The following is a 21,900-nucleotide window of genomic DNA, read 5'->3' on the forward strand; positions in this document are numbered from 1 at the left end:
AATAAGTTCCATACCTATCACTGTTGCTTCCATCATAGAGGGAGATGCTCCTGCAGTCTGGAATCCATGCATCTTTATCAAGTACAGGAACCTGGAAAAATAGGAAAACCAGGAAAAAATGTTGAGTTAGAAAAATATTTACAACAGATCATATTGCACCAGAACCAACCATTGAAAAGGCAAAAATAATTACCATTTTCATACAACCTGGAGTTAGCAAGCTGTTATAGTTAAATCAGCGGAAGCAAAAACCATCACCAGCGATAGCATATTCTGAGCAGTACTTAATCTGAGTTCGTAAGCAACTATAGTTAAGTACAAACCAGCAGCTTAAAAGCCAACAGTTGAAACGAATATCACAGCTGAATCTTAAACTACACAAGAAATCTGAGAGAACTTCCTATCGAACGAGAGAATTTGTTGCTGCTATACATGCATAACATACAATATACTAATCCAAGGTTATTTTGGATCCCCAAAGTCTAGAAACAAAATACGCATTTGCAGCAGGTGAAACTAAACCACAAATCACTAATCATTGTTCAAGTATTGTTATTACACCATATAAGCATATAAGTAGGGCGTCCTGAGAGAAACAGTGGTTGCGACAAACTCGTAACCACCAATATCAACATTTGAAGCCATGGCATACTGACAAAATTATGATAAGGATCAGGGCAATAATGATGCCCAAGACAATGAGCTTAATCTTCATGTTTTGCAGCCACATCTTCCTTCTCATCTTTGTTCCCTGTTGCCGAAAATCTTGTGCCTGTCATACCAAAACATCAATAATTGCCTTAGAATAAGAGTCCGACAGCAATGCTTAAGAAGTAATAGGTGAAAATAAAAAAACCCAACTATCACCATACATAGTGTTGATTTCATAAAATTTGTAAATTGTAATAATGGATCATTCAAGGGTACCTCCTGAAGATTCATACTATGGTTATCATACCTGGGAGTGAAGATTTTCAGTCTTGTCGACAAGCAACTCAATTTTCTCCCCCCGGTCAAGAACCTAAAAAATCGAGGACAAACAAGAAACACCCTCAAATACAAATTCCTAAGCATGAACAACAGCAAGTGTGTATGAACAATCAAGAACCTTCTCAATGTTCTCCATCATAACTCCCTTGACTTCAGAAACCTGAGCCTTCACCTTGGCAAGCTTGCTAACCTCTTCTGGATGGTCAACACAGTATTGCATGTGTTCTTTAAGCTTGGACCTAATATTTCATTTTAAGGCTTCAGTACTCTTTACACATGATAGAAGGATTATTCGGAAATTTGAAGGGCAACATGATAAAGGAGTACCCAAACTCATGGCTGAGGCTATTAGTTGAAGCTGTTGCCGCTTTTCCTCCTCCATATCTTTTGCTAAAATCCTCCTTCACCCTCTCAAGAAAGGCAATAGGCACTTGCCTGACAACTGACTCAGTAGCAACAACACAGTATGCTGCAGAATTCAATTTTTCAATTCAACTACAAAATACAGCTTATTTTCAAATTTTGTAAGCAGAAAGTTTCAGCAATAAACAAACAACTGCATGTTAGCTTGTATAAAAGTATAAAATAATAACACCTCTTGAAGGATTGTGGCTATTTAATCTCAAGCTGGTGCAAAGAACTAATACTCAGAAGCAAGCAACAAAGAAGAAGGAAATCAAAATCAAACCTTTGAGTGCAACTGAAGCTTGCGGATTACAGCCAAGTTTACATCATAAATGAAATTTATTGGGAGAAAAGAAAATCTAAATGCATGCCTAAAAAAAAAACAAAGAAGGCAAAGGTTCAACCCTAAGCCAAAATTTCTAATATCCATAAAGCCATCATATTATAGCGCCAACATTAAGAGCCAGTTGAATTAGTGAATCAACAAGTGGATCAAAATTGAGGGATAAGATGGATCATCCTTCCATTTTTTTTCTTTTCACTTTGATGAGTAAAAGGGTAAAGACAGATTTTTGAAGTGTTCAATTTAAGCATCTATCCTTGGAGAAACAACACAAAGGACATTTTTATGTCTCCCGTAATTCTTCTGTCTTTTCTATGTATATCTATCTATTCAATTCCTAATCCATTTAGGGAAACATTGCCTAAAGAATAATCTCATAAACTATTATTTTTCATATATAGGTGACTTTAGTTTATGTTTGGTGGAATAGATATATATATATAAGAAGTGTTCCATTTGAGTATCCATCCTTGGAATTCATCTGCTGAAACCCAAAAGGAAAACTAATTAACATGGGAAGATGGATAGTTGAAGTGTTCAATTTGAGCATCTATCCTTCTAATTCATCTGCCGAAACCCAAAAGGAAACCTAATTAACATATGTTAAGTATATAAAATTATCCATCACCTCTGCATATGTTTGTTTAAGGAAACAACTTATAGGGCATTTTTTGTCTCCCCTAATTCTTCTGTTTTTTCTATATATATTTATTTTTTCAAATACTAATCTCTTTAGGGAAATATGGCCTAAAGAATAAAGAATAGTATCATATGCTAATATTTTTCATACACAGATGGCGGATAGCCGCCCCCACCTAGTAGGATAAGGCTTGGTTGTTGTTGTTGTATATGTTTTGAAGACGGACATTTAAAGTGTTCAATTTAAGCATCCATCCTTGTCATTGATTTGTCAAAACCCAAAAGTAAGACTAATTAACATATGCTGAGTATATAGAATTATCCATCATCTCTAGATATGTTTGATCAAGGAAGCAACTCAAAGGACATTTTTTACGTCTCCGCTAATTCTTCTCTCTTTTCTATATATATTTATCTTTTCAATTTCTAATCATTTTAGGGAAACATGGCCTAAAGAATAATAGCATATGCTATTTTTTTCATTTGCAGATAACTTTGGTTTATGTTCTGGAATAGATATGTACATTTGAAGTGTTCAATTTGAGCATCCATCCTTGTAATTCATCCACCAAAACCCAAAAGAAAAACTAATTATCATATGTTCTGGAAGAATCCATCCTTGTAATTCATTCGCTGAAACCCAGAGTATATAGAATTATCCATCATCTCAGCATATATTTGTTTAATGAAACAACTTGAAGGACAATTTTTTAGTCACCACTAATTTTTCTGTCTTTTTAATTTCTAATCCCTTTAGGGAAATATAACCTAAAGAATAATGTCATATGCTATTATTTTTCATACATGCGTGACTTTGGTTTATATTCTTGAATAGATATTTATATTTGAAGTATTCAATTTGAGCATCCATCCTTGTAATTTATTCATAGAAATCTAAAATGAAAATAATTAACATATGTTCTGGAAGACATATTTGAAGTGTTCAATTTGAGTGTCCATCCTTGTAAATCATCTACTGAAACCCAAAAGGAAAACTAATTAACATATGTTGAGTATATAGAATTATCCTTCTATCTCTGTGTAAACAACTCAATGGGCATTTTGTCTCCCTTAATTCTTCTTTTTCTGTCTTTTATATATATATATTTATCTTTTCAATTCCTAATCCCTTAGGGAAACATTGTTTAAAGAATAATGTCATATACTATTATTTCTCATACAGTGGCAACTTTAGTTTATGCTCTAGAATAGATATGTATATGGTGCACATCCAAGAAACATTAGACAACAATTTACAGCCAAACCAAGTCAAGTAGAAGCCTAAGCTAGACTAAACTACTCCATGAACAACAAACTTCTCTGTGTTTCACTTCCTCAATATGAGATCAAGGCTTGACATTTCACACCCTGACTAAAGTCTATGATGTAATTATGTAAAGTTGTTATTCCCTCCATTACCACCCAAAGGGCAACACGGTGCACAAAGTTCCTGTCAATGCGAAGGATCTATTGTACATAATCTTACCTTGTATTACAAGAGACTGTTTTTGTGACTTGAACCCTTGATTACCAAGTCACATGGCAATAACTTTACGATTCCGCTAAGGCTCCCCTTCAAAAACTAGCATTTGTGTCCAAAAGGAATTTCTTAAAAGTATTTTCAGCTCACTATGATTGAACACCAATCAGTTTCCAGTAAAAAAAGGCTACTAAGCAATTGTTTGTTTAAATAGTTTATCAAAAGGAACTTTATTTTTTTGCTAATGTCAGATTGAAGATCACATATTTCCTGACTGAACATGGGCAAATACCAACAACAACAACAATCAAGTCTTATCCCACTAGGTGGGGTTGACTATATGGATCCTTTTACGTCATTGAGCTTATCTCCTACTATATTATCATCTATACTTAATAAATTTTATTTTATTTTATTGTTGCTAACCAAGTCTTTTTTGGTCTTCCTCTTCCTCATTTGATATGCGTGTTTGTCATAGTTTCACATCGCCTAACTAGAGCATTTACATGCCCGTACCATTTTAAACGTGTCTCTCGAAGTTTCCCTCAATAGATGCAACTCCGACTTTCTCTCTAATGCTCTCATTTCTTATCCTGTCTATTCTCGTATGTCCACACATTCACCTTGACATCCTCATCTCTCCAACTTTCATCTTCTGCTCATGTGCTAGAGTCATAGACCAACATTCAGCTCTATATAACATAACAGGTTTAACTGCGGTTTTGTAGAATTTTCCTTTAAGTTTTAAAGGTACTTTACAATCATATAAAACACTCATGGGTAAGTACAAGTGGGCAAGTACCAAGTAACAAAAATGGACAAAAGCTATAAGCATAATGAAAGATACACAAATTAAAACAGATAATACAGGATACAAATGACAAAAAAATACACAATTACAATGACCTACAGTAGTGACGGCACAACAGACAAATTAAGAAATGAACCTCACACAGAGGAGAACTCTAACACAGAGAAGACAAATTAAAAATTGTATTAATTCAAAGATGAAGATTAAAGACTCTAGACAACTTCAGTTATAGACTCGAGACTTACAAAAAATATGAAAATATTTTAAATAAGGAAAAATGTAGTAGACTGTATTGGGATTATAATTATTTCTTGATTATTACTAAAAGAGAATAGATTAATTGACTCTCAATTATCAAATGAATAAATGTCTGATTAAAATTTGTGCTAGATGCGACAATCTTGAATAATTTATTCATTTCTTTCCTAATTTTATTGCAGACCAACCAATCTAGAATAGTTCTTCTATCTCTTTCCTAATTTGAGTTATCCCCACCTAGAAGAAATTCACTCCGTCGAGTGAGGGATGGAACACTCCAAAAAGTCTGGCGACGCCACACATAGGTGAAGAGTGGAGACAACTCTCTGGCTAAAATGAATGATTATCATTTTATTTCTTCAAGAAGTTCAAGAGCAAAATATCGAAGCGCACCCTCAATGATTCAAGCACCTTTTCCAACAGACTAGATACCTATGAGTGCCTTCATATAAAGATATCATTGTCTAGGAGTCTACAATATGTTGTGGATGGGACGACAGGAACCAACATTAATTTGTAAGCAAATAAAGACAAAGAGGAAAACTTGAATGTAAGTCCTGAACATAGAAAATTGAATTAATGTTCAAATTAGTAGGTAAATCAATAACATATGCGTATTAACACTAATTTTCCTCACAATTTGAAATGGACTAAAAGAACGAGCATGAAGTTGTTTAAATCAGTTTTAGGAAAACGTTTAAGGTGAATGAGAAGTGCATAGTAGATCCTTTAACTTATAATGTGTGTCGGCTTGAATTTTATAAGCATCAATACTCAAAATGATTTTACTCTTGACATCAACATAGCTCCCTTTAATGCAACATGTTTAAAAAGCTACTAGTAGATGTTTTATCGTATGGAATGAAATGTGTTATTTTTTAAAATCAATCTATCACTTCTAAAATTGAGTCATGACTCCAATGTCCGAGGTAAACCTAAGATTAAAGATGAAGTTCATGCTAATGTGTTTGTAGGACTTATGGTTATAAGCAATGGTGGGTATAGTCTTATGCTTTGCCTAGTTATCTTTGGTGTTTGACATGTGTTATATTGTGATACAATTCATTCAATATCTCATTGCAATAAGGGGCAATAAATTAATTCATCACAAAAGAGATATCTTGTCTTTTCTAAAGTGTTCAGCTACACTACTGACATGGATTTCCTAAATAAGAAAGTATTTAAAGGAACTATTAGGAATGCATAAGTGCGTACATTAAATAGGTAACTGTCTTTTATCATAAAATTTACCAAATTGTTCTCCTTTAAACCATTTAAAAACTATTCATAGGTGACAACAAGTGAATACTTATCTCACAATAGTCAAATCTCATTACAACCAAAACTTAGTGTATCAACAGATTTATTATCCACTCAAGTGTGATATTTCAGAACATAAGTGTAGTAATAGAGGAACTTAACTCACCTGACATTAGTTTCTTTTGGGACTGAATGAAATTTAAGGCCTTATGTTTCAAATAGAGGATGAATTTGTGTGGTAGTAGCTAATAGTGCCAATGTCTAAGGGCCTGAACAATAAAGTAAAACTTTGTCATAGGTGGAATAGTGTTGTCGTGTCTTGTTGAGTTTTTGCTAGAAAAATACAATCATTTACTTTGCCATATTAATTTATTTGTATTATTAGATAAATGAATTTCATTAAAATAAATTCATTATTTGTTGATATTATCCTTCACCTATAAATTGGATTTTATTATAAATTTTAAGAGCAATTAATGCAATTTTAACTCTCTATCATCATTAAATAAATATAATAAAATAGTACAAATAAAAATTACATTAAAAATATATATTGAATAATGTAGGAATTATTTTAAATCGTCATACTTAATTAAAACTGTCGTTTCCAAAGCAAAATTTTTTTATCAACAACTTCAAATTGCTAGCACTCTTATTGCAATTTAAACAAATGCTTTCAATCTAATTTTGAATAATTTAATGAAACAAACCTTGGCAATGAATAAACAGTTTTGATAACAAAAGAGAGAGAGAGAGAGAGAGAGATAAGTTCATACCAATCTACCAAACACAGCCTCGGTATTTCGTTCAATAACTAATGGTTAATCCATGATTATACACAACAAACAAAAGAAAACAAGAAACAAGAAACGAATTCTCAAAACAAACATATAAGGTTGCAAGTCTCAAAATGATGCACTAACTAAACAAAACGTCTACGAAATGAGATACCTACATAAATTTAAACTCATATACGACAACTTCCTCTAAAACTCAATTAACTACGGATCCAAATGGCTCTCCCTAGAAATCCTGCAGTTCTAGATCAGCTTTCTCTTCAATTATCGACTACTGGTAGTAATTTCAATTATTGACAAAGAAAACGAAACAAAGAACAACGTCTTCATTAGAATCGAATGGCAAAGTAAATCGGATCACTTGAAGAACAGTCAACTACTTCTTATGCTATTTTCCAATAAATACACTTTACCAACTTACCCAAACGTAGAAAAACATTTCTAAAAATCAATGCAAGAGAAGAAAAAAAAAGTAGGGGCAAAAACGAACTACTCGACGAACATCTATCAAAAATCAACCAAAGAAAACTAAATTGGACTCCATATCCACCAGAAGATACATCGCTAATTTCAAATTCACAGATCCGCCGCTCGCACTGACGCACTAAAAACCACGAGGAAGACAAATCGACTAAAGTACAAAAAAATAACCCCTACTGCAAAGCGGATCTGGATCAAGGCACTCACTGAATCCATCCTCTACGAGGTAATTGAAGGTGTGGCCATCGCAGTTGTAGGTGAACTTGTTGTTGCTGGCGGGGAGCTTCTGCAGGCACTGGGCGGCGATGCTCTTGAAGTTTCCCGTAAACTCTGTGTACTCCGCCAGGATCACCGTACCCCGAGCGACAAAACTATAGATCAGCGACTGCTGCCCCATCTCGCTTCTCCAAAATTCTAGATCGATCGAAGTGAGATGGATGTGGAAGATACTGCCGATCTCGGTGAGGACGGTGACAAGAGAGAGACATGAGCAAGAGAGTCTAACTTATAGTAGCAAGGGGAGTCCACGAGGAAATCACATGAATTTTTTGTGATCCATGAGGGCTTCATTTGAAAAAACATAATTATATGGTGTTTTATAAAAACGTACTAATGTTCTTCCCGGGGAAGTAAACAATTTTTATTTCACTCCTAGACGTTCAAAGTAAGTACCTTTCACCCCCGTGAGAATTATTTGAGTTCAATTAAGGGTTGAAATGGAAATGATTAAGAAATATAAGCGGTATATTGATATTTTTTAAACTAGGGAGAGGCAAAGTGATATTTTCTCTACTAATTTATTTATTTATTCAGGGAAGATTTGAAACTTATTTATTGAAGAAAAATTTTAATATTAAGTTTAACGATGCAGCTCAATAAATCGCTCTCTCTCTCTCCTAAACACTGTTCTTCGCTCTCTCCGAAGTCCGACCTTCCTCCTCTCCGCTAGCTACAGATCCGAAGCAACCCAGCTCGCTCCACCGCATGCTCCAAGGTTAATATACATTGCTTCGATGGATCCGCCGTCAATGCCGTCGCTGGGACCGGAGGCATGGACTTTCCCCATGGTCGGAGGGCAGCCGGGCTTAGGGCCCCCGATCCGGCGACCGGGCGGTAGGGCTTCGACGGGGGTTTCAATGGACAACGCGAAAAGCGCCGGGAGTGTGAAAGGGAGAAGGAAGAGGAAGGATTTGGCTTCGTCCGAGGACGACTCGTCCAAGTTTGTCTCCACCAGTGACGGCCATGACTTGGTACTGGGGATCTCTGTCTCGTTTGGTTGGTTTCTTACTTAAATTCGCTAAAGTTGCGAGCTTTAAAATGTGGAGGTGATTTTGAACAACAAAAATTTAGTTTGGTTAGATTTCTTGCTTACTAAAAGTAAATTTCAAGCATTGTTTCTTGTTATACACTGCGATTTGCTTCTGCTGCCTTCTCCGTGATAGATGAACTACCGGATTTCGTCGTTCTTTTTAGTACTGTGGAACAATACTAGATATACACATTATAAGAGATGAGCTTAGTGAATAAGAAATGTTAATTGCCCTTATAATAAATTCATCATGGCAATCTTCTTAAGCAAATACAAAGTCAATCTGTAACTGTGCTGATGAGGTGCAAACAAAGGCTCATTCCATTGAAATGTAAAGTTCACATCATTTTGAGGGAAAAGTTTTTGGTTCGATGTTAGCAATTTTCACATGGAAGGTTGGAAATTTCCTTTTTTAGTCGGATCATTAAACAATCTTGGAGTTTATATCTCTAATAAAAGTCGTTTCTACTGTGCACACATGATTGTTCATATTTGGATTAAATTTGAATAGTTAAGAATTATAATGGAGTTCACATTTTGGCAGTTCTAGGGCAGATACATAGCTTAGTGACGCAGCAGCAAGGACTGCCTCAGTATCTGACTTGTGTTAATGGCACCTAGAATAGCTAGAGTAACATACATATATAAAAGGAGTAAACAATGCCAACGTAAATGTGGAAGAAAGGAGGGAAGGAAAAACAGTTGTAAGAAACCTCTTCCATATGATAGTTTAAGCCTTGGTGATCATAAGAGATTCTGAAAATTAAGATGTCAACTAATAGGTAAATACAGTATCTAAATGACAAACAAATAGCAACCAGGCTCTCCAGATAACCAACTCAAAATTAAGAAAGTAATAGATCGGTTTTTATTATCTAGGAAGAACAACAAGAACAAAGAGTTCAGGATACTTGAACAAATTACCAGAATATATTATCTTAGTGAATATTTGTTATATGGGTAGGTATTATCTTGAGATTCACTAGTTTTTTTTTCTGTTGTTGGAATTGATTATTGATTAACTGAATATGTTGTTCTTTAGATGGACCATGAAGCTAAACGCCCTAACGGCATGAGCACCGAAGAGAATGGCAATGCAAAAACTGAGGTGGAGCCAAGTTCAGGCATGTGTGATAAGATAAATGATGAAAATCCTCAACCTGCCGAACCGCAAAAGCAGGACTACATCCATGTGAGGGCCAGGAGGGGTCAAGCAACAGACAACCACAGCCTGGCTGAAAGAGTAAGCATGTTCGATGTAGTCTTTTCTAATTTAAAACAGTTCAATCTCATACTTGGGCATCTGTTGATACATTGGAGGTTCACAATAACAGTTGCAAACTTTTAAACCGTGAATTTCGAGATATTATGCAATTGTTGGAACCTTGACCATGTCCATTGTAGGCAAGGAGAGAGAAGATAAGTGAGCGAATGAAGATTCTTCAGGATTTGGTGCCAGGTTGTAATAAGGTGCACAATAAGGATTTTCTTTATATATTTTACTAGAAAGTATAAAAGTACCTGCCACTTGATATCATGTACTGGAGTGGAGTTGCCTTCATTTTTAATCGAGGTTTTTCATATAAGTAGGTGATTGGCAAAGCATGTATTCTGGATGAGATAATAAATTACATTCAGGCTCTACAGAGCCAGGTCGAGGTATGCTTACTCCATTATTTGTAGTGTTTGAATATTAACCTAAAGCACAAAGGTAGTCTTATATTATATTGCAGTTCCTATCACTGAAGCTTGAAGCAGTCACTACTAGCATGAATTCAGGTTTTGAGGTTGTCACGGTTAAAGATGTAAGTCAAAATGTCAACACTTCGCTATTTGTATTTGAGAATGTAATCATTTGAATCGCAATACTTTCTTTTGTTTGTTGCTCTTAGAAAAACATTTAGACTAATTGCATTTGGAATGTATGTGATGATTGCATTGAGAACATGTTCATTGTGCCTCATTTGTGGATTCCTTCTTATGAAGGCATATACACTCTGAAGTCACTGCTAACTAATACAAATCGGTAATGTGATTGTTTAAAGGGATATCATCAAGTTGCTATTAGGTCAACTGTTGATATATCAATTTTAAGGGATAAATAAATGTTGCTCAAGCCAAACAGTGGTCATTTTCCATCGCCCAACTATAATTCTATCAGTTTGTCTGCCTTTTCTATTGCAGATTTATTGTTCAACTTCATGAATTTATGAAATGATGTATTGTTACCTTCTTAACTCCCTGTTCTCTGTGGTGTTGACTTAATTCTTGACTGAAATTCTGTTGGTCATGATTCTTACTCATGAAAGTTAGCTTGCATTTGACTTGATTGTGGTTTGTGTCTGTCTTGATCATAATTTGCATTTGTTCATTTTATTGATACATAACTTCATTCCTTTACTCAATCTTTCTAATTGCAGCCACCCTGATACATAGCTTTTCCATTTCAGTTTGGTGCACAGGGACATGACACGGTTTCCAGTTTGACATTCACTCCGCATGACACTAGGGAATATGAGCAAAGTTCAGCCACAGATTGGCTTCATATGCAGATTGGTGCTGCAGTGGAGAGAGTGACATAACATTCTTCCGCCTAAGATGAGTAATGTGTCGGGATCAATAAAATCCATGGATTCAGGTTATTTATCTGTAGTCATGTATAAGTACATCAATCTATTTAAATGTATTTTGTAAGGTGATGTCTCAAGGAGGATCATCAATTACTATTACAATGGTCATAAATTTTTACTCTCTTATTGGGTGAGATAGCTGATGGAAAAGTGACATCTCTGTAATAGTTTAACTAATGGATTAATGTATGCAATCTCAAGTATGTTCTATCTAATAGGTTAAAAGTTGATTGAGCCCAGGTGACTTAAGGCTCCATTGAGCTCCAAGATTTGTGTTCTAACGAGTCAGTTAGGAAGTTTATCGAGCTTGAACTTTTATAAAATGATGATCAAGCTTCAAGATGGTGTACAAATTAATATATTATGAAACTTATCGAGCTCTAACTTTTATTAGAATGTGTAAAGCCCATCTCATGCTTAGCTCAAGTTGAGTTAAAGCTTGTGTTCTGATGAATTTGTTAGAAACTTATTGAGCTCTAATCACACTAAAAAATTCTAGCTTGATTAGCTTTCAAAGGATATTGTGCTTCTGAACTAGCTGCAGCGTGCGCTTCCTGATTTATCTTAATGGCCGGTGGAAAATTTTCGTGAGGTCAGACCGATTACCCAAGGATAGTCCGATTACCCAAGGATAGTCAATGAAGTTAACTGAGATTATATATATATATTTTTATTAGCTTCCTAACAAAGTTAACTGAGATTATATATATATATTTTTATTAGCTTCCTAACAAACCATGTATGATATTTATCAGCTAGAAATAAGCATCGAACCATTTTAGTATCTAAAGAAAAGTAAGCGAAGAGTTTGCAACTTATTCACAACTTGCATCAAAAGCATGGAAGGATACAGGAAATGGCGCATAAAGGGCTATTGATTATCAATACATATGCACTCGCTCGTTATCATGATCACCTCCAAAAAATAAATAAACACCCACATCCTTCTACTTTGGTCATAAGAGCATAGATCGTCTATAAGATTGGATTAACAACAGATGTGTAACTCTGTAATCACTATACAAAAAGCATACCAGGAACATGTATCTTCATTCAATGACGAGAAGGTTATTCGTGTGACCATTGTTGTTCACAGTAGGTCGAAGCGGATCAACTCTCCACACACCATCAACAATGAACTTGATCTGTGTCAAAAAAAGATACTTTGAGCATGCTTTCTATCATGTAAAAAAGAGTGATTTATCAACAAGTATTGTTGCTAACCTCAAATCTTCCAGGATACAACTTTAGCTGCAAAGAGAAAGTGTCTGAGTTTGATCTTTCCATCTTTCTCTGAGTATAGCCCGTCCATATTGTTAGATTTACAGTTACGAGAAAAATGATCTAAAAACATTGCTGGATGGCGATAATTAAACTGAGCCAAAAAGTATGCTAGGTTAAAGAGTTCAGAGAAACCAGTGAATACAAAAGAAGTTATGGTAAAGAGAAAAGTGAACAGGAAGGAGAATCAAGGCGTTTCAGACAAGACTATGATCTCATCATTAAGTTAGAGCATGTGTGCAACAAACAAAGGACTGTAAAACCTCAAGAGTACACTAGCTAATGATCATCAATAATCGTCTACAATGATAAGCTACAAAATTTCTTCATATATTGCTGAATTGCGTACATTAAGCAAACCGATAATTGAAAACCAAAAGTAAATTTTACCTGACTAGTCCATCCATCAAAAGATCCTGCAAGCAAAACCTCTGAAGCAGAGTTAGGCCAGATGATATAGGTTGCACGAAGCAGTGATAAAGGCTGTTTGACAACAGTAATTTTACTCTGTTTCATCTCTAATATTTTCTGTGCTTCCCTACGTGAAAAATCACAGGATTACAGATATGACATCTAAAGAATTCAGAAAAATTTGACTCCAAGATTTGAATGGCAAACCTAATCTCAAGTGATAATTTTCCATGTAGAACCTTCGATTTTGCTTGAATAGATTTCAACATATTTCTGGCTTTAATAATTTCAGTTTCTTGGAATTCCAAGGCATCAGAAAGAATATGTTGCTCATATAATGAGTTTTGCTGGAGAACCAGAACTGAATGAGAATACTAGTTGGAATCATATAAGTTTGCCAATATAATAAATATGACGATAATAGTTGAATAAATAAACAAATAACAAAGTATAAACTAAAAAATTCAAAGTTCAATTATGAACTTAAATCAAGAAACAATACATTGAAAGAAGATCCAAGGAAGAAAGAGATTTTATTCTGTGCAACTGTTTATTAGGTAACTCTTTGAAATCCTTACTAAAGATAGATGCTTATATCCAGCACTTATGCGCTTAGCATTATCTATTGAAGATATATCGAGCCAATCAAACAGCAGATTGCAAACAATCTGTATTTTTATGCTTCCAATAACTTGGTCATATTAACATGATTTGTCTATCTAATTAGAAACCTTAACATAATTGAAATGGTAGCCCAATTTAAGACAATTTCATGACAGCAATTGAACGAGCGTTGGACTTTGTACATCTCTATTTAAGTGCTAAACAAGAAATTTTGTGGTACATTGCATTGAAAGATCCCACAGAGCATAGATAGAGTTTTTTGCCTGTTTTTTGAAACCAAATAAAATATAGGGCATACAAACATAACCAAACAAATATGAACAGATGTACATTCTACAAAAGAGGAAAAATATAGGACATGACACACCTTTTGTGAAGTAGCATCATCAACTCTAGCTTGAAGTATGTGAGCAGCAGAATAAAGATCAACCTCCAAATGAAGAGGTGAATGTATCTTACTTTCATCCACTGCCTTTTCATCTGTTTGATTATAAGATGTAGAGTTCTGTTCTTGTAGAAGAAACTTTTTATTAGAAAATTCAACATCTAAAGGGTGATCTTCTGAGAGCCTTCCGTCATCATTGGGGACAATTTCACCAGCTGGGAAGCACAATGTTTGTAACAATATTGATACAGAAACTTACAGTAGAACGCAGCAGCAAATTACCTTCAAAATCTGTCAAAGAAAAGTGAGCCCTTTGAAGACTCCAACTCCTCCACGTGTCAGGAAATGCACCTTTTGTGCCGTTGACATCTTTAAATTTTGTTTCTACCTCATTTATATGATCATTTTGTGAAATGCAAGTTTCACATTCTGATGACTCGGATATAGTGTTTCCCCCATTACTCTGAATATTAAGTTTGTGAGCAACTAACTCTGCATTTAGAGAAGGGAATTCCATTCAAATCTGAACTCACAAAGATTTCATAAACCAAAACATTGATAATATGACTTGATATCAAAAAATGACTGTTAATAAACAATGGATAATGACCATTTACAAGGAATACCAAGATTTGACAATAAAACACCAGATAAAAACTAAATGAAAATAAAAGACAAACTTGTTTGTTTCAATCAAACAAAAGCCAACAAACCAAGCAAAGAAATCGAGATAACTGAACTTGAGCTTAGCTATAGATATATCATATGATATCATTTCTAATTCTCCTTATCTATTAATTGTTGTGGTTTGAACAACGTACTTGCCTTCACATTTGATATTAGAAACTAAGAAAATAAAATCTGAATCAGATTGATGTATAAAAATCAATATTCATCACTAATCTTACAGTTGTTTGAAATGTAATACTAGGCTCACTCGAATCTCATCTGGTCCAATAAGTACGGATATTCTGGGTTTATGATGATTGCAACGGAATATTGGAACAATTGAGAAAAGCAATACTCTTGAACTGTAAGTTATACTTCATTCAATATAATCCACCATCATACTGTTGGAAGTTGCTTCTATCTGCACTGCTCTTGGTTCTTCAGTCTTGTATTGATTACTATTGCTGAAGAACAGTATAATCCATGTTTAAATGCATGCTTTATCCATGACTAGTGCCCTAAATCAAGAACTAAACCAGTTTAGCATTTGGTAGTCAACGTGGCTGGTATAACCCCACATCATTTCAAAAACTCTTAATGTAGCACTAATTCCTATGCAGTGACAGAATACAAGTAAGATGGATGGTCCTGTAACTCAATCAGATGATTCTTCATTATAAAAAAAAAGACAAATCCATATTTTGGACAAAAAGAGCAAGCAGTTAAATTTTCATTATGCATAGCATTGAAGAACATATTTTATGTGTCTGAACTATTTAAAAGGATCTAACCAGCTTGAAGATGCTATTATATGTTTAGATTCCACCAAAGTAATAACTAACAAAATCAGTTAGACCACAGAAGAGAAACATCTATAATATTCAATCTCGTCGGTTATGTGTCAAAAACCAGATGCAAATTTACTTTTTTCATCTCGATCAACCATAGATTTCCTGCACGAGTCCTGACCATTTACTACCTTTCTACTTGTAACAAAAGACAAGTTCCTCTCTTTTTCCAGCCTGTGCAATATCCCCTCAACCCCACTGGCTTCCCAATCCTCTGTATCCCTTGAATACCAAGAAAAAATAGAAGACGAGTCAAAAGGGCAAGTTAACCAAAACATAGTGCATAGAAAGAATATAAAAGAGCATATAGTCTCAGCAAGCATATCTTTCACTCACAATGATCTCCCGGAAGAAGATGGCGTGGAGGAACAATACTCAGAACCATCAGAACCTATATGAGCAATCATCAAAGAATCGTTAGAAGCCCTCTCTTGGTAGACTCTACCATCTTCAGCAGCTTCATCCTTCGCTGGAAGAACAGTTACCGTAGCCCTCTCTGGTCTTACTTTCCCGTCTTCCAGCTCCACTCTACCTGCCGATTGCAACCTATCATCTACCTCATTATCATTAATGTCCCAACCAAAGGTAAGCCATCCACCGAGAGCCATCATGTAATCCACTAAATCCGCCCTCCCTGCAGCAATGAGCTCCTGCTTGGTCGGAAAAACCCTCGGCTTCGTGGAGTTCTGCATGAACTCATAAATCTCAGCTTCAACATCCATACTCCTCTTCCGAATCTCGAATTCATCCACCTCTTGTTCTGCAAAAGCCTTATGAAAGATCTTTTTCCTCCTCTTGCTCCTACTACAGAATCTCGTCGTTGAGGTATCGAAGAGCGCAAACGACTTGATCCTGTCGGAAGCAATTTCGGCAACGGGAGCAAAAGAAGCGCAACACCGAAATCGATCGAAAACCGCCAAAGAATCGATCTTGGGATGTAATTGAAGCCCGAATCTAGGTTTAGGGAGAGAGGGGAAAAAGGAAGACATGTTGCCGCAACTTCCCTCTCGCAGTCTGGTTCCAACCCACAAAAAACAGCGCCTTTATAGTTCGATTTCTTAACAAGAAAGGCAAAGCGGCACTAGCGGAAGAGAATCCAGGAACGAAAGAAAGCAAGAAAGCAACGAGGAGAAGGATGAAAGACAGGGTCTTTGGTCTCTGCTCGATTTCGGCGTGGTCGGAGGAAGAATAGCAAGGCTCTGTTCGAGCCAAGCTCCTGTCGAGGCTTCCGCTCCAAGACAAAAAGGAGGGCCGCAGGTTCCAAACGGCGGTGCGATGGCTGCAGTGGACTAGCTAGTTGGAGCAAGGAAATCTACGTCGGCGGCCGCGGCCGCGGCCAGTGTGCGGTGGCCACTGCGGTGGCACGGGGGTTGCGAGAGGTTCTTGATCCACCACGGCCCGCTCTTCGGCCAGTGGCTCTTATACAAGTTCTTATTTAAGATTATTAGGTATAAAATAAGATTATAATGAATTAAATTTGGGAAAGTACTTAAAAGGCAAAAATCAGACGTGTGCGGCGTGCGTTAATCATCTAAATTATCAACGAGCACCCTTTATTTTTTAAAAAATTTAAAAAGGCACTTATTCGGCGGGTTACGGTGCAACGGGTCCTTCCCGTTTCCCAAGTATTACATTTACAGGATGATCCGGGCGTTTGGATGGAGGATCCTCATGAGGGAAGTCAACGTCACGTGATAATCAAAAATTAAAAAGGTCAGCATGAGGTCCGGCCGACCGGAGAAGGGTTAGGTCGACCGGCCGAACGGGTCCTGGTGGAATCAAAGGCAACTCGACAGGGAGTCGAGTTTTCGACGCTCATGGTGAACAAGGTCGTCGGGCCGAGCGGGCAGCCCGCTCGGCCGAGGCGTAAATCGGTAATACTGTAAAGGGACGTTCTTAGTCAAGCATGCGATGGGATGAAGTCTTTCCGGTCGGATCGACATCTACGGCCGGTCGGACCGATGCCTGCCGAGCGGATGGACGCTCGGTTCGGGGAAAAAGGAGACAAGGGGACATTGGGGAACATCTTCTGACAACAGGCATATTCGACGACCAGGCCATACGCAGAATCGTACAACGGAAGGTTCTGCTGTCCCATCAGAGAGGTGCTCAGACTGTAGCAGTATGGTGTCAGACATGCTCCTCTGGCAAGCCCATACTAAGGTATGATACAGGACATGTGTACGCCTCGGTAGGTGTGCACAAGCCTCCCCACAGCTCTATATAAGAGTTCTCAGACTTCGCCGGAGGTACGAGATCTCTCATCTTTGGAGTCACTTCATCGTTTTCCTCTTGCCTGACTTGAGCGTCGGAGGGTCGTCGCCGGGAACCCCTTCCCGGCCCGACTTCTTTGCAGGTTCGCCGGAGATCCATACGGCCGGTCAGAGGTCTACGTCATCATCTGGAAGAGCACCACGTGCCCAGCGTCCATCGATTCAGCGTTCGGACAGGATCAAATTGGCATCGTCTGTGGGAACGCACCTGCATCTGAGCGGAAGAGATGGACGAAGCTGGACGACAGCACACCGTGATGCTCTCCCAGGAGGAGCTCGACGCTCCAATCGAGGCAAGAGTAACTAAGCTCGTGGATCAACAGAAACAGAAGGCACAGCTATCTGCACGACTCCAAAGGAGGGAACAAGCGTCACGCCGTTCCATTTAGTGTACGGCGGCGAAGCAGTTATCCCAGTTGAAGTTGGCGTAGAGTCCGTCCGGATCCAGAACTATGATGATGACAATGCCGAGCGGAGGAACGTGGAGTTGGACTTAATCGAGGAAGAGCGAGCCAAGGCGTCCGTCCGGCTGATGGCGTACCGGCAGAGAATGAAGCAGAACTACAATCGGCGCGTGATACCCAGAGCATTCCAGGTCGGCGACCTAATGTGGAAAAAAGTAAAGCCGGTCGGGGACGTTGACAAACTAGAGGCTCCTTGGGCGGGCCCCTTCAAAGTCATCGAAAAGCTCCGCTCAGGTGCCTATTATCTGGAGGATGAAGATGGACGGCAACTGGATCGACCATGGAGCGTGAACCACCTCCAGCCTTACCGGATAGGGTGAAAGGTGCGCCAATGTAATGTATGCTGTATACTTTCCGTTCGGCTGTATACTTGAAATGCAGGAGTAAAAAATCGGAAAATTAGCGCAAGTATGGGGCATCGTCAGCCGAACCGGAAGACTGTCGAGCTCCGACGTTAAATATCGAGAGTTGAACCGGCGACTATAAACCCTCCGGACAGAAGACCGTCGAGCTCCGACGTTAAAAATCGAGAGTCGAACCGGCGACTATAAACCCTCCGAGCGAAAGACTGTCGAGCTCCGACGTTAAATATCGAGAGTCGAACCGGCTACTATAAACCCTCCGGGAGGAAGACCATCGAGCTCCGACGTTAAAAATCGAGAGTCGAACCGGCGACTATAAACCCTCCGGGCGGAAGACCGTCGAGCTCCGACGTTAAAAATCGAGAGTCAAACCGGCGACTATAAACCCTCCGGGCGGAAGACCGTCGAGCTCCGACGTTAAAGATCGAGAGTCGAACCGGCGACTATAAACCCTCCGGCCGGAAGACTGTCGAGCTCCGACGTTAAAAATCGAGAGTCACACCGGCGACTATAAACCCTCCGGTCGGAAGATTGTCGAGCTCTGACGTTAAATATCGAGAGTCGAACCGGCGACTGTAAACCCTCCGGGCGGAAGACCGTCGAGCTCCGACGTTAAAAATCGAGAGTCGAACCGGCGACTATAAACCCTCCAGGCGGAAGACCGTCGAGCTCCGACGTTAAATATCGAGAGTCGAACCGGCGACTATAAACCTTCCGGGTGGAAGACCGTCGAGCTCCGACGTTAAATATCGAGAGTCGAACCAGCGACTATAAACCCTCCCGGCGAAAGACCATCGAGCTCCGACGTTAAAAATCGAGAGTCGAACCGGCGACTATAAACCCTCCGGGCGAAAGACCGTCGAGCTCCGACGTTAAAAATCGAGAGTCGCACCGGCGACTATAAACCCTCTGACCGGAAGACCGTTGATCTCCGACGTTAAACATTGAGAGTCGCACCGGCGACTATAAACCTTCTGGCCGGAAGACCGTCGAGCTCCGACGTTAAAAATCGAAAGTCGAACCGGCTACTATAAACCTTTCGGGCGGAACACCGTCGAGCTCCGGCGTTAAAAATCGAGAGTCGAACCGGCAACTATAAACCCTCCGGCCGGAAGACCGTCGAGCTCCGACGTTAAAAATCGAGAGTCACGCCGGCGACTATAAACCCTCCGGCCAGAAGACCGTCGAGCTCCGACGTTAAAAATCGAGAGTCGAACCGGCGACTATAAATCCTCCGGGCGGAAGACCGTCGAGTTCCGACGTTAAATATCGAGAGTCGAACCGGCGACTATAAACCCTCCGGGCGGAAGACCGTCGAGCTCCGACGTTAAATATCGAGAGTCGAACCGACGACTATAAACCCTCCGGGCGGAAGACCGTCGAGCTCCGACGTTAAAAATCGGAAGTCGAACCGGCGACTATAAATCCTCCGGGCGGAAGACCGTCGAGTTTCGACGTTAAATATCGAGAGTCGAACCGGCGACTATAAACCCTCCGGGCGGAAGACCGTCGAGCTCCGACGTTAAATATCGAGAGTTGAACCGGCGACTATAAACCCTCCGGGCGGAAGACCGTCGAGCTCCGACGTTAAATATCGAGAGTCAAACCGGCGACTATAAACCCTCCGGGCGGAAGACCGTCGAGCTCCGACGTTAAAAATCGAGAGTCGAACCGGTGACTATAAACCCTCCGGCCGGAAAACCGTCGAGCTCCGACGTTAAAAATCGAGAGTCGCGCCGGCGATTATAAACCTTCCGGCCGGAAGACCGTCGAGCTCCGACTTTAAATATCGAGAGTCGAACTAACGACTATAAACCCTCCGGCTGGAACGAAAGACGCTTGAAAATAAGCGACAAGGAAAGTAGGGACAAGTCGCACACCACCTACGCCTGCTCGGGAGGCCTAGTCGGCCGAGTTGTGTGTCATAGGCTCCGACCAATCACCCACAAGCATGCAAAGTAAAAACGAAGTTGCACAAAGATAAATTTTTCATTTGAAGTTAGAGGAATCAAGGCCGAGCGGCCGAATTACAAAAAGAGAAGTTTTTTTGGCCGAACGACCGAATTACATAAAGACTTCTATTCTAGAAAATCATAAAGGTCCTTAGGGATGGTGCTGAGGAGCGCCGCGTGGTCTTGGGCCGGGATGCTGGCAGAGTCAGGGAGCTGACCCTTGGACTTCATGTAGTCCGTCGTGGCGGTGATGGCAAGCTCAAAGGCATTATACATCCGCTCGCACACTTTTCCTGAAAATTCGGTCGAGCGGATATGCTTCATCCTCAGGGCTGCGACTCGGTCGGGTTCCGCCTCTTGATATTCCCTGAAGGCAACTTGAGAAGCTTCGAGAGACTCCTGCAAAGTCTTCAGGTCATCCTTATGTTTAGTCGCCTCGGCCGAGCGGCTCACCTTCTCGCCATCCAGCTGCTCCATCAGTTCTTTCACTCGTTGCTCCAGGCCCCGAGCCTCGACATTTTTCTTCTCCAAATCGGAGATAGTCATTTTCTTCCACTCGGTTGCCAGACTTATCTTGCGGTCCAGTGATTTGACCTGTCGTTCAAGTTCGACCAGAGTATGGGCCTGGCCGGCTGTCTTCTTTTGCTCAGCCGCCAACAGATCTTGGGTCTTCTTGAGCTCTTTCTGCAGCTCGGCGTATGTGGGACCTTGAGAGTCGGACGGGCCGCCCAAAGCCTTCAGCCGCTTTAACTCCTCGTCCACCATTGCCAGACGATTGGAGACAGCGATCTCCTCTACCCATCTCTGGCATGAATAGGAATGTTAATAGACGATCGGAATTATGGCATAAAAAACTTCGGAAGAAAACACACTTACCCCAGTGGCCTGCTGCATATGGCTGTTGGCCAGATTTCTGAGTGGAATCATCGCGACGCGTGCCCGAGCGTCGGCCACATCTCAGCCAGGGGCCCCTTCATAGTGATTATGTGCTCAGGCGCGGTTGGCCGATCGGACTCGGGCATTAACTCTTCGGTGGGAAGATGCAAGGAGACCCTGATGGTACGATGCCGACCGGGAGTCGTCTGAGCGGAAGCTGGGGAAGGATCTGAGGCCGGTGCAGAAAACTGGGACAAAACCGCCGAGCGTTGGACTTGGCGGGGAGCGGGCGGAAGGGTGCTGACAAGAATGGCCTCGAGGGGGTCCGCGGACGCATCTAGCTGGGATGGGGT

The 21,900-nt window shown here is 39.6% G+C and overlaps 3 protein-coding genes across 6 annotated transcripts; 1 reads left to right on the top strand and 2 right to left on the bottom strand.

Annotated features, from left to right (window-relative positions):
- Window positions 1–511: 511 nt before the first annotated feature.
- LOC121969164 (vesicle-associated membrane protein 721-like) lies at window positions 512–7,963 on the bottom strand. The gene is made up of 5 exons (XM_042519115.1): window positions 7,671–7,963; window positions 1,318–1,459; window positions 1,109–1,229; window positions 959–1,021; window positions 512–772 (listed from the first exon to the last, which is right to left on the bottom strand). Exons 1-5 carry the CDS (start codon window positions 7,858–7,860, stop codon window positions 629–631), a joined length of 660 nt encoding a protein of 219 aa, XP_042375049.1. The 5' UTR covers window positions 7,861–7,963; the 3' UTR covers window positions 512–628.
- A 342-nt stretch (window positions 7,964–8,305) lies between these two features.
- On the top strand, window positions 8,306–11,617 carry LOC121969172 (transcription factor BHLH089-like). 2 transcript variants are annotated; one of them, XM_042519128.1, is made up of 6 exons: window positions 8,306–8,713; window positions 9,815–10,015; window positions 10,177–10,242; window positions 10,363–10,431; window positions 10,488–10,577; window positions 11,223–11,617. In XM_042519128.1, exons 1-6 carry the CDS (start codon window positions 8,477–8,479, stop codon window positions 11,352–11,354), a joined length of 795 nt encoding a protein of 264 aa, XP_042375062.1. In that variant the 5' UTR covers window positions 8,306–8,476; the 3' UTR covers window positions 11,355–11,617. The 2 variants fall into 2 exon arrangements, with proteins under 2 accessions (XP_042375062.1, XP_042375068.1); XM_042519134.1 differs by having other exon boundaries at window positions 8,308–8,713; window positions 10,506–10,577.
- A 592-nt stretch (window positions 11,618–12,209) lies between these two features.
- On the bottom strand, window positions 12,210–17,039 carry LOC121969186 (protein PTST homolog 2, chloroplastic-like). 3 transcript variants are annotated; one of them, XM_042519153.1, is made up of 8 exons: window positions 15,957–17,039; window positions 15,742–15,842; window positions 14,386–14,595; window positions 14,086–14,318; window positions 13,302–13,441; window positions 13,074–13,221; window positions 12,627–12,695; window positions 12,210–12,547 (listed from the first exon to the last, which is right to left on the bottom strand). In XM_042519153.1, the coding sequence occupies exons 1-8, from the start codon at window positions 16,607–16,609 to the stop codon at window positions 12,452–12,454; spliced, it is 1,650 nt and encodes a 549-aa protein (XP_042375087.1). In that variant the 5' UTR covers window positions 16,610–17,039; the 3' UTR covers window positions 12,210–12,451. The 3 variants fall into 3 exon arrangements, 2 of the variants coding, with proteins under 2 accessions (XP_042375087.1, XP_042375079.1); XM_042519145.1 differs by having other exon boundaries at window positions 15,697–15,842; XR_006108519.1 differs by lacking the exon at window positions 12,210–12,547 and having other exon boundaries at window positions 12,683–12,695; window positions 13,074–13,211; window positions 15,697–15,842.
- Between the last annotated feature and the right edge of the window lie 4,861 nt (window positions 17,040–21,900).

Source organism: Zingiber officinale, chromosome 1B, assembly GCF_018446385.1.
Source record: "Zingiber officinale cultivar Zhangliang chromosome 1B, Zo_v1.1, whole genome shotgun sequence".
Taxonomy (NCBI): domain Eukaryota; kingdom Viridiplantae; phylum Streptophyta; class Magnoliopsida; order Zingiberales; family Zingiberaceae; genus Zingiber; species Zingiber officinale.

Excerpts from the sequence above, each read along its gene's own strand:
- LOC121969164 (XM_042519115.1), bottom strand. The coding sequence starts at position 7,860 with ATGGGGCAGCAGTCGCTGATCTATAGTTTTGTCGCTCGGGGTACGGTG. Across the intron at positions 1,230-1,317 it reads AGCCTCAGCCATGAGTTTGG|GTCCAAGCTTAAAGAACACA; the intron begins GTACTCCTTTAT and ends ATGAAATATTAG. Across the intron at positions 773-958 it reads CTGAAAATCTTCACTCCCAG|GCACAAGATTTTCGGCAACA; the intron begins GTATGATAACCA and ends TTGGTATGACAG.
- LOC121969186 (XM_042519145.1), bottom strand. The coding sequence starts at position 16,609 with ATGTCTTCCTTTTTCCCCTCTCTCCCTAAACCTAGATTCGGGCTTCAA. Across the intron at positions 14,319-14,385 it reads TTCTTTGACAGATTTTGAAG|CTGGTGAAATTGTCCCCAAT; the intron begins GTAATTTGCTGC and ends TGTGCTTCCCAG. Across the intron at positions 13,442-14,085 it reads ATGATGCTACTTCACAAAAG|CAAAACTCATTATATGAGCA; the intron begins GTGTGTCATGTC and ends CTGGTTCTCCAG.
- LOC121969172 (XM_042519128.1), top strand. The coding sequence starts at position 8,477 with ATGGATCCGCCGTCAATGCCGTCGCTGGGACCGGAGGCATGGACTTTC. Across the intron at positions 10,432-10,487 it reads CTCTACAGAGCCAGGTCGAG|TCTTATATTATATTGCAGTT; the intron begins GTATGCTTACTC and ends GCACAAAGGTAG. Across the intron at positions 10,578-11,222 it reads AGGTTGTCACGGTTAAAGAT|TTTGGTGCACAGGGACATGA; the intron begins GTAAGTCAAAAT and ends TTTCCATTTCAG.